The sequence below is a fragment of the Indicator indicator genome, chromosome 2, assembly GCF_027791375.1.
Source record: "Indicator indicator isolate 239-I01 chromosome 2, UM_Iind_1.1, whole genome shotgun sequence".
NCBI classification, from domain to species: Eukaryota; Metazoa; Chordata; class Aves; order Piciformes; family Indicatoridae; genus Indicator; species Indicator indicator.
In genome coordinates, this window is record NC_072011.1 from 40,223,864 (window position 1) to 40,241,029 (window position 17,166).

A 17,166-nucleotide genomic window follows, 5' to 3' on the forward strand; every position below is an offset into this window, starting at 1 on the left:
ATGGCGGGGGATGGGGCTACCCTACCCCTCAGTGGCACAGAGCAACAGAGCAAGCTGGATCATATATTTTACAGCATGCTAACATCATGCTCACTACATGACAGGAAAGTGGTTGGCTGGGGTTTATGGGGCTTGTAATATATTCTATTGATACTTTGTAAAGTTTCCTGTTCTGTTGTGGTTTTTTTTGGTGTTCCACAGTTTCTGGTCTGGGGTTTGTCCCTTTTGTTCCAGAACCACAGAATTGTCAGGGTTGGAAGAGACCTCAAGGATCACCTAGTTCCAACCCCCCTTGCCATGGGTAAAGACATTTTCCACTAGATCAGGTTGCCCAGAGCCACATCCAGCCTGGCTTTAAAAACATCTAGGGATGGGGCTTCCACCACCTCCCTGGGCAACTTGTTCCAGTGTCTCACCACCCTTATGGTGAAGAACTTCTTCCTAACATCTGATCTAAGTATCTCCTCCTCTACCTTGGATCCATTCCCCCTAGTCCTATAACTACCTGACATCCCAAAAAGTCTCACACCAGCTTTCTTGTAGGCCTGCTTCAGATGTTGTTTCCTCTTTGCCCACCAGATGGGTGGAGGAGGGGATGGAGAAAACCCCTCTGTTGTAACTGGACTGCAAGGACTTGGCTGCCAGCTGAGTTAAAACCAGGACGCTGAGTGCATGACAAGTTACCATCTGCCTTAATACAAGATTCTATCTGCTCCAGATAAAATTTCTGTTTGATAGTGTGATTGGAATCAATCTTGTTTGACTTTCTTCCTCTAGAACAACAAAGAGAATCAAATGAATATATAATAATATTAAATTCAGCACTTAAAAAAGACTCGTCTCTATTTTTGTAGCTAACAAAGAAAGGCAATGTTGCCATATAAAAAAACACTAAGATGTCATAAGATAGTGATTCTGTCTGAGCTCATTTCAAAAGGAAAAACTTCTTTGCAAACTCGGGCATGACATGACATGCTTAATGACAGAGCAATTTCTGAATGCTTCGTTCTCCCTGTTATCACTTGATACAGTTGATAGTAAGAGAAGAATTTCCTAAATGCTATCACTTTAGCACATTGGAAACGTAGCTTCTCTACCTCGACCTCACTGCCTAAGCAGGGTTTGTGTTATTCAGGGTCTGGATGAAACAGGAGAAGTGGGCAAACTAGTCAGAGCTGAGAGAACCAAAGAAACAATGCTAGTTGGTGACTGTAGTGAAGCAATAGTAACACGTGAAGTATCACATCAGTCACTGTGACTGAGATATACTAGCAGCAGGAAATAACACCTGTATCATAATTGTCATTCTTTTGTCACCTCAAGACCTTAAGTCTATGTTTTAACTTGTAAATGTAACCAGCAAATCCGTTAGGTATGCAGGAAGCTTTCTGAGGGACCATCTCTTATTACAGTGAAAGAATGTGCATTATCTCAGCAAAACTGAAGAATATAGTTTGAACATTTAGCTGATGTCTTTCAGGGACCACTAAGCTTCCAACAAGTTTGACCTATGTTTCCCAGCAGTTACTGGTATATAGTTTGACTGAACCAACAGAGCTAAAGTAAACAAATCTGATAGAATTCCCCAAAAGAAGCCTTGCAGATCCCCTCCTTTCATTAGATACTCTCTTTGGAATTGCACAGGTTTGGTTATGCAATCCTGGAAGTTTCCTGCTATACCAACAAGTGGGTTCTCTTCAACAACTCCTCCCCTCTCCCCTCTCCTCAAATAGGAAATTAATTATGGTTCAAAAATTGCGTCTTTCTTCACCAGTACCAGAAATCTGGCATATGGAATTGAGAATGGTTTTAAAATTCATGTAGCAGCAGCTTCTATAAACAGCATGTGTCGGTGTGAGCTGAAATTCCCCCCCCACCGACAATAACCAGGCTAGCTCAGTCTGGAAGCAAATGAAAAGCTGTATTTACAAGCAGATGAAATGCAATGAATATGTACAAATATACACAATTCACAACATTTACAAATATATACAATCAACAGAAAAACACAACCAATCTCCCTTTGCTTCCCCCCAAGGGGACCCTCCCAAAGGGGGCCTCCCTCTCCCAGGAGCTTCCCCCCCCGACCCCCCTGGACAGAGAAGCAGAGTTTAGTTAGAGCAGAAAGTTGTTAACTTAGCTGCCAAGGTCAGTACGTGTTATCTTCAGCCAGAAGAGAAGAAGAAACAGCAGCCAGACAGCCCAGCAACTGCCCCCACTGCCGAACACAGAATGTGCAGAATGCCTGCTTTGTTTTGGGTAATAGTTCTTAAACATTTCTATCTATCCAATGGAAGTGTTTAGAACAATCGTTATTTTGCTTTCTTACACCCAATAGTGACTTATTTACATTCTTTCACTTTCTCTGTTTTGAACTTTGCAAGGAAAAATTAAAAAGACAGTTTCAAACCATCACAGTCCACCCCTTCTAAACAATTCCATTGGCTGCTACTATCATTTATCTAATCTATAATAATATCTACAACAATAGGTGAATAAAGACCATAGTCCATTCCGGCTATCTCAGATGTAGATGATTCAAAAGAGTCAAATCACAGGAAAAACAGCAAACAGCTTGTTTCCTCGCAGATGGAGCGAAGAAAGGAACAGGGACTCTCAGGTGACTCAGGGCTCTCAGGGTTCGTGCACCGTAGATCTCATGGACTCTCCTCTTGGGCGCGATGCTGTATCTGCGCAACACTCTGAATTTAACCTCTCTCAGCCAAAGTTAGATTTCTTTGTGGAATACACTGAATTTCACCATTTTCTTGCATCACCCAATAGGTGTGACCAGGACCTTCAGCAGAAACCACCCCTCGGACAGGTTTGGCCTCTCCTGAAGGAGAAAATACCCAAACAGTTTTGCCTAACAGATTCTTTTCTCTGATAACAGGAACTCTACCACCTTCCTCCTTTCGCAACAAATCTGATTGGGCAGGTCCAGCTCGATTCACTGAACCTCTACTATTCACCAACCAGGTTGCTTGTGCTAAATGTTTCTCCCAGTTTTTCAAAGATCCACCCCCCATGGCTTTGAGAGTGGTTTTCAGCAAACCGTTGTAGCGTTCGATCTTCCCTGCAGCTGGTGCATAGTAGGGAATGTGGAATATCCACTCGATGCCGTGCTCTTTGGCCCAGTTTTTTACAAGATTGTTCTTGAAGTGAGTTCCGTTGTCAGACTCAATCCTCTCTGGAGTTCCGTGTCTCCACAGGATTTGTCTCTCCAGACCAAGAATGGTGTTACGTGCAGTTGCATGAGGAACTGGATAAGTTTCCAGCCATCCAGTGCTTGCCTCTACCATAGTCAGCACATACTGCTTACCAGATGGAGAACGAGGTAGAGTGATGTAGTCAATCTGCCAGGCTTCACCATACTTGTACTTGGACCATCGGTCACCGTACCACAAGGGCTTGATCCGCTTTGCCTGCTTAATAGCAGCACAAATGTCACAGTCATGGATGACTTGTGTGATAGCATCCATGGAAATGTCAATGGATCTGTCACGAGCCCATCGGTAGGTTGCATCTCTGCCTTGATGTCCTGACGAGTCATGGGCCCACCGAGCTAAGAACAGCTCACCTCGGTGTTTCCAGTCAAGATTAGGATCAGGATCAGAGTTTGTGTCCACCTGGGAAACTCTTGCAGCTAGATCTGCCTGATGGTTGTGTTGTTGTTCCTCAGTAGCTTTGCTCTTAGGAATGTGAGCATCGATGTGTCTCACTTTCACTGGGATTCTCTCAATGCGAGCAGCAATGTCTTGCCACAGATCTGCAGCCCAGATTGGCTTTCCTTTCCTCTGCCAGCCATTCTTCTTCCAGTCTTTCAGCCAACCCCACAAGGCATTGGCTACCATCCACGAGTCGGTGTAGAGATAAAGCTTTGGCCATCTCTCACGTTCAGCTACGTTAAGAGCTAGCTGGACAGCTTTTACCTCTGCGAATTGACTGGATTCTCCTTCTCCATCTCTCGCTTCTGCAACTCTGCGCATTGGGCTCCACACTGCAGATTTCCATCTCCGCTTGTTCCCAACAAGACGACAGGAACCGTCTGTGAACAAAGCATATCTCTTTTCATCATCAGACAGATCACTGTAAGGAGGAGCTTCCTCAGCACGAGTTACTCTCTCCTCTGGAGGTTTAGCACAGCTTGTGCCTTCTGGCCAGTTTGTGATCACCTCCACCAAACCAGGCCTTTCGAGATTTCCCATTCGAGCTCTCTGTGTTATCAGAGCCATCCACTTAGACCAGGTAGCATCTGTTGCATGATGTGGTGAAGAACCTTTGCCTTTGAACATCCAATTCAGAACTGGCAATCTAGGAGCTAGAAGAAGTTGTGACTCAGTTCCGATCACTTCAGAAGCAGCTTTCACTCCTTCATAAGCAGCTAAAATCTCTTTCTCTGTTGGAGTGTAGTTTGCCTCTGAGCCTCTGTAGCCACGACCCCAGAAACCAAGAGGACGTCCTCGTGTCTCCCCTGGAGCTCTTTGCCATAAGCACCAGGTTGGACCATTGTCACTCGCAGCCGTGTACAGAATGTTCTTAATGTCTGGACCAGTTCGGACAGGTCCCAGACCCATCGCTTGGACTACCTCTCGCTTGATCTGGTCAAAGGCTGCTTGTTGCTCAGGACCCCATTGGAAACTGTTTCTCTTTCGAGTCACATCATAGAGAGGTTTCACAATCTGACTGTATCCAGGAATGTGCAGTCTCCAAAATCCCACTATGCCTAGGAAACGCAGAGTTTCTTTCTTGTTGATGGGATTTGCCATGGTGGAGACTCTGTTTATCACATCCATTGGGATGTGACGGCGACCATCTTGCCACCGCACTCCCAGAAACTGGATTTCTCTGGCAGGTCCTTTCACCTTGTCTCGCTTGATAGCGAAACCAGCTTGCAAGAGAATGTCAAGGATTTTGTTACCTTTCTCGAAGACTTCTTCAGCAGTCTCACCCCAGACGATGATGTCATCGATGAACTGAATGTGTTCTGGAGCTCCACCTTTCTCCAAAGCATCATGGATCACTGCATGGCAGATGGTTGAACTGTGAATCCACCCCTGGGGCAAACGATTGAATGTGTACTGAATGCCTCTCCAGGTGAAAGCAAACTGAGGCCTGCATTCCTCTGCTATGGGAATAGAGAAGAAAGCATTAGCAATGTCTATGGTAGCATACCATTTGGCCTGCTTGGATTCCAGCTCATATTGGAGTTCCATCATGTCTGGTACAGCTGCACTCATGGGTGGAGTTACTTCATTCAAGGCACGGAAATCAACTGTCAGACGCCACTCTCCATTCTGCTTTCTCACAGGCCAGATTGGACTGTTGAAAGGTGAATGAGTTTTGCTGATGACCTTCTGACTCTCCAACTGACGAATCAAGTTTTGAATGGGCACCAAAGAGTCACGGTTGGTTCTGTATTGTCTGTGATGCACAGTTTGAGAAGCAACCGGCAGCTTTACATCCTCTATCTCATGTTGTCCCACAACTGCAGATTCATCTGAAAGCTCAGGTCTAATGGACAACTTCAATTTTCCTCCATCAGTTTCTACAGTTGCTATTCCAAAAGCCCATTTGTAACCCTTAGGGTCTTTAAAACGCCCTTCTCTCAGAAAGTCAATTCCCAAAATACAAGGTGCATTAGGACCTGTTACAATAGTATGTTTCTTCCACTGCTTCCCAGTTAAACTTATATCAACCTCTATCTTAAACAACTCTTGAGATCCACCAGTGACTCCCTGAATAGTTATAGATTCTCCCCCTTGATAATTTGATGGTATTATGGTGCACTGAGCTCCTGTGTCAACCAAGGCCCTGTACTTCTGAAATTTTGAAGTGCCAGGCCACTGGATGTACACATCCCAATAGATTCTGTTATCTCCATTATCCCTTACCTCCCCCTGGCGGAAGGCAGGGCACCCCTAATGGTGGGGATTACCTCCACATGTACAGCTGGCACAACGTCCAGCACCAGAATTAGGATCACTGTTGGAGCTATCAGAGTTGTTCTGGGAAACTGAGGAAGCGACAGCTACCCTCCTGGTATTGCTACCTCGGGATCTGCCCCTCTGCAGCTCCCGTAACCTCTTGAAAAGATCAGAAGTTGGTTGACCATCCCATCTGTTCATGTTCTCACCAAACTGATCACGCAGAGTTATCCAGATACTGCCACGTGATTGCCTCTGCTGTCTGTTTTGGTTTGACCTGTTCTGGAATGGCCTCCTTGGAGCACGTCTGTTCCTAACAGCTGAAACTTGTATCCATCTGGAGGAAGAGGAATCAGAATCATCCCCCTTCATCAAGTTGGATATGGAGGTTTTAAATTCCTCCTTCAGCTCTTTCATGCAATTCTCAATCTTTCCAGACAAAGTTTCAATGGCTGAAACCAAAGAAGTACGTGCAAGACTATCCTCCAATTGCCTCATTTGGTCAGTGAAATAGCCAACAGTGGGAGGCACTCCACCATAATTTCTTGCCACAATCCTGCTTGCCAGAATAGTAGCATAATTAGGAGGAGCAAGCTTAATGAGCTTTTTGGCAAGGCCTGTTCCAACAGGAATTTCATCAGGATTCAGAGTCTTATGATCTCCGTATATTATTTCTCTCACAGCAAATTCTCTCAGACGCTTGATTCCCTCATCTATTGTGGTCCAGGGTTTAGGGTTCCATGGTAAATCATCTCTGCTGGGGTACCTCAGCGAGACTGCCAGTAGGAGGCGTGCCCACAGAGAAGCTTTACCAATGCACTTGCCTAGGTGCCTGTCTATGCCTGTATCCTTTGAGAGCATCCCCAACTGAGAGGCCGACTTGTCACCTACCACCAATGCTGGGGCTCCCATATCAAAACACCTGGCTAGCCAAGACAGGACTGGCTCGTTATCTCCTCTGATGTAATCCTTCCTCACATGTCTAATTTCCTGTCTGGGTGCATTAGCTGACTGTATGTCATCCTCATCATCATCATCATCATCATCCTGAGGTCGCTGTCCCCATAATCCTATTTTAATCCTCCGTTGAATTTCCTTGAGTTCAGAGGCACTGCCGGCAGTTGCTAATTCAGCAGGGTCTACATCTCCATCATCCATGTGGGGTCTCAAGAGGTCTGCCAGAGTTTTAAGGCTAACCTTCTCTTCCTCACCAGAAGGATCTTTCTTAACAGAGGGACCCTGAGTAGAAGGACCCTCATCTCCATCTGCACCATTTCCTGCAGCATCTGCATCTCCTCCTGCAGCTCCTTTGCGCTTTCTGCTTACAGTGGCCACCAAATTTACTGGATTGGCTTTCACATTCACAGCAGAGTTGGAGGGAGTAGAGGAATTTTGTGCAGGGTTAGCAGGAGCAGAGGGAGTCTGTGCAGGGTTGGTAGGAGGTGTGCTTTGAGATCCTGCAGCCACTGCTGCGTCCGTCTGGGCAGCAGAGGGAGGAGGAGGAGGAGACTGTGCCTCGTTAATGGCGTCTGCCTGCACAGCTATGTCTGTCTGCGCAGCCATTTCTCTCTGTGTAACTATGTCTGCCTGGACAACCATTTCTCTCTGTGTAACCATGTCTGTCTGCACATCCATTTCTCTCTGTGTAACTATGTCTGCCTGGACAACCATTTCTCTCTGTGTAACTATGTCTGTCTGCACATCCATTTCTCTCTGTGCAGCTGTGTCTGTTTGTGTACCCCTCTCTGCCCATGTAATCGAGTCTGTCTGTGTCGCCGAGTCTGTCTGTGTAATCGAGTCTGTTATCTCAGATTCTGGCAAAGGTCCCGCAGCTACTGCTGCTGGCTCTGAGTCAAAACTATCGGCAGCTTTCTCACAAACCTGAACTGTGATTTCCTGGTCACCGTAATCAGAATCAGAAACCAATTCCGAACCTCTCTGAGCTTTTCTATGTTTCTTCTTACATCTACGCAGGTCGGAAGAGTGAGTAGCCTTACGTCTTTCTTGACACAGTGCTATCAGCAGCCATATGATTATTCCAAGAAACAACAAAATTAAGGCTAGCACAAGATATCTAGGGTACCACTGGTTCCAAAGACCCTCTGTAGTTGTAAGAGGAGTAACAAACTCAAATGTGTCTGCTAGCAGATTCATAGTTGAGTTACCATATCTTCTAAGCCCAATAAGACCACAACAGAATTCAACAGCATTCAGTAACTTGTTCTTAACCCAAAGAAACGACTTATATGCCACATATCTCACAATCTTGTCTATCATGCAGGAAATGGCCCATCTGTAGACAATCACACTGATAATAGATAAAATAGAATGACTCAGAACCCAAAACAGCTTCATTTTGCTTCCTAATCTGAGCAGAAATAAATCAAACAAGCAATCGAGCCCCACGTTGGAGCGCCAAAAATAAAAAGTGTGTCGGTGTGAGCTGAAATTCCCCCCCCACCGACAATAACCAGGCTAGCCCAGTCTGGAAGCAAATGAAAAGCTGTATTTACAAGCAGATGAAATGCAATGAATATGTACAAATATACAAAATTCACAACATTTACAAATATATACAATCAACAGAAAAACACAACCAATCTCCCTTTGCTTCCCCCCAAGGGGACCCTCCCAAAGGGGGCCTCCCTCTCCCAGGAGCTTCCCCCCCAGACCCCCCTGGACAGAGAAGCAGAGTTTAGTTAGAGCAGAAAGTTGTTAACTTAGCTGCCAAGGTCAGTACGTGTTATCTTCAGCCAGAAGAGAAGAAGAAACAGCAGCCAGACAGCCCAGCAACTGCCCCCACTGCCGAACACAGAATGTGCAGAATGCCTGCTTTGTTTTGGGTAATAGTTCTTAAACATTTCTATCTATCCAATGGAAGTGTTTAGAACAATCGTTATTTTGCTTTCTTACACCCAATAGTGATTTATTTACATTCTTTCACTTTCTCTGTTTTGAACTTTGCAAGGAAAAATTAAAAAGACAGTTTCAAACCATCACACAGCAAGTCTTTAAAAATATCATGATTAATGTCTATTCTAATAATGATTACTTTATACTTAGCAAATTTTTTTTTACAGGTAGTGTGTTTTTAGTAGTCCACCTCATTCAAAAGGCTTAGGAAAACAAACAAACAAAGAAACCCCAAACAACCCGCAAAAGAAGATAAATGGTTCACTGAAACAGCAGTATAGGTATCTTCTTGCAAGGTGACCTTAAACATGCTAGTTCAGTTACCACAGTAGCACAACACTTCATATGGATGATTATCCATATTATTACAGTCTTTGAAAAAAGTTACAGGTATTCTCTGAAAACTCAGAAGGTTTGATTATCTACTTCCTGCTTAGAAAGTAAGAACCACTAAGCTAAAATCTCGATTCCACACTACACACTATTGTAAAAGGCTTGCTTCCCTTTGAGCTAACCAGAAGAAATCTTTAGATACAAACAAAACCTGTTGACTATTCTTTGAGAAATACATGTATACTCTTCAAACGTCTTAGAGAAGCAAGCTTAAGCATCAGACTTCAGTAAGCCTGTGGCAAATGACAACTGGTCAATAATCAAAAATACCATTTACATTACCAGTAACTACCAGTTGTCAGTCATGAGAAAACCAGTTCCTGTTGGTGGTACCCCTACCCACAAATCTGCTATAGTTTCTACATGCCTCCAGAACTGAATTTTAGGGGGGGTAGGCGAAACATACACATTGGGGGAACTGGCAAAGGTAGAAAAGACAGCGAAAGATTCTTCTTTCTATTATTATATTTATCAACTATTTAATCCCAGAAAATTTTATTTTATCCGTTTTCCCTGAAAATAAATAGCAGAAAATCTCACAACAGGAATTTTTATTTTAATATAGCAACAGACGATACAAATGTATTTACTAAATTCTTAGTTGAATTTTGACAGATATTCTGAATTCCCTGCCAAAAAAGGGGAAAAAATGGTGGTGAAAGTGAGTGTTATTTTACTGTTTAGTTAGCCCTCACTTAAGAATTTATCTAATTTATTTTGGAAAATCTATGTACATTTAATACAGATACATTATTTGGAAAGCAGAGATATTTGTTATTATGCAAATTATATTTAAACACACAATATTAGCCTAATTCCTGACTATTGCATTATTCAAAAAGAATCATAATTCTATTGCTACACATGGAGTAAGCAAGCAAAATAATTTTGATCTCAGACATTATACCTTGTAGCATTTAATAGAATAACCTTCATGAATTTCACAATTTTTCCGAGTACACGGAAACTGAATTATTGACTATGTTTTAAGAATTTCTGTAACACATTACTTTCAGAATGACAATGTTGTTTTAGTTCACAGTTCCTGGAACTGACAGCATGTTGATGGGTAACTATTAATTTTCTATACATTTTATTGTCAAAATGGATATAAATTGAACTTTTTACTTGACTGCATTTTAGGCTTATGAATCTGATTAAAATTAAATTCCATATTAGCAGCCTGCATATCAAAGCCCAAACGGGCAATTAACATCGTACAGTTATCTAAATAACTGCATTGTCTTCGACGAATGTTAATGATTATGTTAGGTATGGAAACATGATGAAAATTTTGAATTTTTTAAGCATAACAAAGATGGACAATTATTCTACTTCGTGATACTGCATGCTGTACTTAATAGCAAAATGAATTAGAAAATACACAGTATGGTGACCTTCAGGACATTCACCTTCGCGGATCAATAACCTGCCTCTTGCTGCGATGGTTTTCTGGTTTTTTACTTCATTACATTTCATCTGCAGCTCTGAGAGAACGTTTTGTTTGGCTGAATTTTGAGTAAGCAGGAAGGCATGTCCTTTTTTCTCCTCTTCTGATGTACATGCAGATGATAAGAGAGCTCAGAAAAGATGGGGCAAAATTGTGTTATTATAGGTGTCCGGAGAGATGCTGAAATAAATACAGGAACAGACCAAAGCATGGTCCTCACCTCCTCTTAAGTCATTTAAAGCCGATTAAACACATCTCTGTGTTCAAACCACCCCAAGCTATGCAGGTATTCAAAAGAAATCCTGCCTGGTTACTAGTCATGCTTCGTGTTACTTTAAGCCTGAAACTCCATAAATTTTTTTCACCTGTGCTGGTGAAACTTGGGTTTAGATGTTTTAACTTTCCGATCCTCTGCAAAGGTCGCCTGAAGTAAGACACAAACACACCGCTCAGTTACTACCAAGCTCCTATGCACCGACGCACGGAAGCTCCCTACAAAGCTGAGGTGCTCCTGGCGCCATACCCAGGGCAACACAGAGCTCGCCGCCGCTACGAAGCCTTAGCCAGTGCCTGATGATCTCTCCGGGGATGCCACAGGATTCTCCACAGGGAAATGCACAGGCAGATGCCATATATCTATGCACGCGTATCCCTGCCTATGCCTACCTCCACACGCTCGCCCCACAAGGTATTCCTTCCGCTGGGAAGGCAATCGCGACAGCCCCGCCCCGCCCACCCTACCTCTCCGCCCCACCGCCGCCCCCCGCCCCGCGCACGCCGGGCCTCTGCGGAAGCACGCGGCTGCGGATCGCGCGCACCTCCTCACCCCTGCTCTGTACCCCCAACACGTAGCACGCACGCTCGCGGGGGGCGTGTGCGGTCGGGCTGCTCCTGCGCGGCGCCGCGTTCTCCCGGCGTGCCCGGCGACAGTGTCATGGCTGCTCCCTGTGGCCGGTTTGTGCACATGGGCTGAGGGGAAGCCGGCAGCACCTGTCAGCTCAGGGGTGGCTCTGAGCAGCCGCGAGCAAGTGAGGGGGCGGCGGCGGCTGAGGCAGTGGCGAGGAGCGGGGCGAGGGCGGCGGGACCATGCTGGCTCTGGAGCGCTCCTTGCTGAGGGGTTTCCTCAGCCCAGCGGAGTCACTGGAGTGGAAGCAAGGCGAAGTCGCAGCAGCAGGTAAGAGGAGGTTCCTGCTCAGCGCGGGAGAAGGTGCTCGGTCGTTGCTGTGGGTATGTGGAGCCAACGGCATCTTTACTGGCCTCAGGCTGAGCTCGAGCGGCGGCTGGCGGCTCTCTCCATCGTGCCCGCGCCGGAGGCAGATGTGTTTCCGTCGCCTCCCGTCCTTTCTGCCCCTTGCCGGGTTCCGAAAGGTCCTGCTGGCGCCACAAGACGGGGGAGTCACGGTGGGCTCGTCCGCCTGGAGGAGCGACGCTGCTGACAGGCTGAGGAGGGAGGTGCAGTCGCCGTGCCCGGGCTCTCCTGAGTTTCTTGCTCCCTACCTGCCGGTCTGGCAGGGCTCCAGGTGGAGGGGCTGCGGCTGCAGCAGCCGTTGCCCTGCGCGTGGGGTCCGGCAGACGCCTCGCTGCCGATTTCATGGCACTCTGGAGGGCTTCAGTCACGGTGTTGCCTCGTGAGTGCCCAAAGTCTCCCTGACTGTTTGAATTCGGCAGTGATATGAAACTCCTTCATGTAGAAAAATAAGAAAAACTCTGGCATGAACTACCTGTTCTGTATTTTGTTAGTGACTAAGTCATAGTTGTTTGAGGGAACAACAGAATGTAGCTTCTTGAGGGGTTTGATTAAGTTGTTGCTGACCCAACTTTCCTGTAGGGGAACACAATAGCTTCTGAAATGCAACGTTTCTCATGAAAATACACTTCATATTTCAGACAGGGTAGAAATACAGTTATGCTCAAGTCGTGTGTCATGATGCTTAAAACATTTGAAAGACTCATTTATCCTTACCCAAATGCTTGGTGAATTTAGGAGAAGGACTGTACAGAGCTACTCAGCTGCATTTATCTTAATTTTTATTTAACCTTCATGGTTGTACTGGTCAGGAATGTTAGGTGATGGGACTGACACCTGTCACATCTGTCTTGGCTTTTTATTATGGGTTGTGCATGCTATTTGTGGTGCATATTGTTCGTGTGTGTGTGTATTTTTTAGTTTGGGGGTTTTGTTTTTGTTTTTTTTTAAGTAGCGTGCTCCTGTAAGATGTGGAGAAAACTATTCTCAAAGAATGATATCTTGGCATAGAGACAGAAAGTGGTGGGGTTTATGATGATTTTTAGTTATCACTTTCATGGGCCCTTCCTACTGATTATCCTGAAACTAAATTTAAATATTATGACCTTGAATTTGTATGGTGTCTTACAAAAAGCTAAGCACGTATATGCTTACAATTACTTTACAGCGTTACTGCAAAGAGAAAATGTCAATATTCTTCATTAGTATCCTCACAGCCAATACTTATTCTACAAACTACAGCATCACCTGTTGGGCAGCTATAATCCAATATTGAATTTGTTGAAGGAAAGTCTCTCTAAGGTATAGATTGGAGAAAGTTTCTTGTTATTTCTGTTCTCCGTGAAAGTATGGCATCAGCAGGGATGCAGAACCATTATTATACTGTATACACCCTTCCAGATACAGCTTAAGGTGTTTGGTTTTGAAATCATGTAGCACAAATCATATCTTGCATTGTTCAGTTGATCATTGTTATAAAGAACAAAAGTGAATTGTAGTCAACAGTCTCGTCCAGAGAAATTTGAATGAATGTCTTTATCACATGTTCCAGCCAAGTCATCTGTCTCTGCTATTAAAGCTGGCTCTGTGCTTAGTCTTCCTGTATGTCTGAAATGAATACTTGTTCTAGCTGGATGAGCTTGGAGTTGGTATTTAATTTACTTCCTTGCACAGCCCCGGCCTGTGTGGGTCTATATCTATGCTAGCGCTGAATGGGCTAGCTCCAACCTTAATAGTAGTGTAGCTGTGGTAACACTTGAGTGCATGGGAGCTGCAGTCTCCAACTGGAATCACGGAGTAGTGTTAAGGTACCTATCCTATGTAGACCTCCACATTTCCTCAGCTACACCATTACTAGCACCTGCCTCAGGTAGTTTAAAACCAGTTAGGATACCTGCATGAGTTGCAGCCACAGCTGCAGTCTGTGGAGATACTGGTTTTGCTCAAGAATAGAAATTTTTACAATGTTTATGTTTTTTTTTTTAACATCCACTGGATTGATTGCACTGTAGCATATAAAGAATGGATGATACCTTCTGTGAAACTGTCACCTGAGTCAAGAATTTGATGGATTTGAAGCTTCTTACGAAATAAATGTATAACGTTTCATTACTTCTGTTTATCTCAAAGGCCCTCAGTGGAGAAACATTCATGCATCTCAATCCACCTAAATATGCCTATGAATCTGACACCATATCTCATTGAGATAAATCTATCATAGGAAAATAATTCTTTAATAAAGATAAAATCATGTTGCCTATTCTTTGTAAGTATTCTAAGCGCTTAAAGGATGGACTGAGTAGTTTCTGCAGTTATACATGAGAGTTCATGCACTGAACTCTGCGAATATTGAGCCATTTTTATTTGTTGTGTTTCCACTAAAAGGGTTCACTACTCTGTGAAATTACTGTCTTGTCTATAGGACTTTACTTCAACACACTCATATAAAAAGTTTTGCAGTAAGAAAATCTTCCTGTGACAATTGAATTCATCTTCAATAACTGTACAGTGTTAGAAAAGCCATCTCTATATATCCCCTGAAATTTCTGTGCAAGTTTTTATTTTACATTCATCTGACAATCTGTATTTCATTGCAACATTAACGCAAGTTCTGTAAAATGTGTATTTAAATAAATATTAATAAATTAGTGATGCCTGCTACTGAAGTTCTTTAGTTTCAATGCAACTACACTTTTCCTGGAAAGGAGAGTGATATATGTTTTGATTTGAATAGTTCTTGTAAGACAAAGTTGCTTTGAAGTTGTCACTGATTTATGTTTGGTGTGTTTTGTTTTGTTTTCAGAAAGTGGATCATTATTGCAGTTGATTTTTGATGGGAAATATGAGGCAATATTTTCAAGTTCAGCCATCCAGAATATTTTCAGTGCATCTTCTGTGACGGAGGAGAACATTGACAGTTACTTGGAGAAACAGATTCTAGCATACCTGGACTGTTCCACAGACGTTGATAACCTGGAAAGGTGGAAATTTTTCTTTATTATATGGAAGATCAGTAGAGGCCATAATTGATTTTTTTTTTTTTTTTTTTTTTTTAACAAAGGCATTTTGAAAAATTTTGTATTATGTGACAAGGCCTCCAAAATTCTTTATCTTAGAGAAAAACTGAAAGCAGATTTCTTGGGTTGTCTTCCCCAACTCCTTTGGGGTGTCTATTCATCAGCATTGTTTGTTCACTGTATAGTATTGTGATAAGCTTCTGGTATAAAGAAGCCAACAAATGTAAATTCATGTTGGCATGTGTCATCAAACAATTTATTAAGTTTTCTCTCTGAAACATTGCATTATATTCATGTGACTTCTTGACGTAGTAAAGTTCCTGTCAGAGCAATGCATGTATTTCTAGGCATGGTTCATAGTAGGGTTGTTCTACTCTTCTCAATGTAAAATAAGTGAGATATTTTTCAGAGATGCTATTCATCAATTAATTATTTTCTTCACAAGACTTTCTCTGATAGATTCTAATTGTACTGCATATGTTAATTCTTGATTGTTAAAAGCCTGACTTCAGTGTTTGCAGTTTGCTATGTGAAATAGACTGAAATCTATCATGGTAGGGATAGTAAAAGCAGAAAATAGGGGGGGTGTATATGTATTAGTTTATTTTTACAAGTGAGGGTGAGAAAAAGGTTTGCTGAAAGAGAGCAAAAGATAAGATAAAGGTAAAAAGAAAGTAAGAGGGAGGTAACACATTGCCAATAAATGTCATTGAGTATGAGTACCTGTGTTTTGGTATGACAAAGTCAAGAGTTTTTGCTAAAATATCAGAGAGAAACAAATAGTTGATACCTTCAAAATATTTAGCTTAGATGTGTAAGTGATTGCAGTGTGTCAAAAACTGACCTTCTAGTGTGGCGCACAGTACACTGCAGTCCTGTTTTCTGAGTTGGAATGTTCAGGTTGTTCCTGTGCATTTTAAACCTTAGGTGTTTTTTTCTGTCTTTCTTTTTTGTTTTCTTTCTTTGTTTTGCTGTTGAATATCAACCAGAGTTTAGATAGTAAGATAGTCTAGAGAAGTTTTTCAACATTGCTAGATTCTGTCATCTTGAAATAGTTTGTTCTGAATAATGCAACAAGGAAAGAAAAATCTGTCATGGCTGGAAACACTGCTTGAACATATGTTACTACCTTTATGAACCATTCAGCTCCTTAAAGATAATCATAAGCTGTATCATGCCCTCACTAATACTTTATACATATTCTGTCATGTGATGTGTTGTTTTCTGCTCCCCCTGTGAGTTTTATTTGCCTGTGTATCATTTACAGGACTCTACTGTTGTTGTCTCACTGCAGTGAAGGAAGTTGTTCCGCAGGTGCTTGTACTCCAGCTGTTTGGCCTTTGAGGTTTTTGTCATTTCTTCCACAACTTTAGGCGGCATCTGGAGCCCCCTTGTCAGAAAGCATGGAGGCAGATCTGCAATATTTAGCCTTTCAGAAGCACAGGGTTCTCTGCCCAAAGTCATCTTCAGAATGTTTCAGTATCTGCCAGAAATGGTTTTTGTTTGTAGCAGTCAAGTGAATTTTTCAAGCTTCATTAGTAGTGATATAAGAAGCTTTGAATTATATTAGTGCTGAAGGAAGTACATTGTGGCTTTTGCATGATAGAAAAACTTAGATACAGAAAGACAGGTAATTTCCTATTTTAGGTAGGCAGTGCTTATAGCACTTAAATCTGTACAATGTTTGTTTCCAGTGACTTTCTTGGTGAGAATGTATTACATGGTTATTTTTTCTAACTTCAGGCTCTATGTTCTGTGACTGTCTTATGGAAGAAATGATTGCAGCTTTTGCACTCTGACCTTCCATTGCTTAAAGTGAAAATGGTTTTGTCTGTTTGTTTGTTTTTCTAAATGGCTTAAATGTTACTTTCTTTTTCCACAGAGTGATTCAAGGAAAGTGCAGCAAAGCTCTTAAGTTCTAGTTAAAAAAATTCAGTAAAACACTGTTTCTCTTGTGACTTTTAGTAGACTGGATAAGTACACATAGATGCTTTTATTTCCTGAACTGCAAGTTGTAATTCTTCAGATTAAAAAACTCAGTGGGAGTTGAATTTAATCAGAAACAGAAAGTTGGATAATGTTAGTCTTATTCTTTTAGCACAATATAAACACAATACAAAGTATGCTTTCACAATCATGTTAAAGCAACTCTTAAGGACTTCTTTTTCTGAAGCTAAAACTGAGCAGCTTGAGGGCAAAACAGCTCAAAATTTGGATCTA

The 17,166-nt window shown here is 42.7% G+C and overlaps 1 protein-coding gene across 1 annotated transcript in view; it reads left to right on the forward strand.

Moving 5' to 3' along the window:
* The first annotated feature begins 11,769 nt into the window (after positions 1-11,769).
* TTC27 (tetratricopeptide repeat domain 27) overlaps positions 11,770-17,166 on the forward strand; it is a 111,405-nt gene continuing 106,008 nt past the window's right edge. The window contains exons 1-2 of the mRNA XM_054399091.1: positions 11,770-11,857; positions 14,733-14,910. Of these exons, the coding sequence (XP_054255066.1) occupies positions 11,770-11,857; positions 14,733-14,910 (266 nt within the window). The remainder of the gene's footprint in view (positions 11,858-14,732; positions 14,911-17,166) is intronic.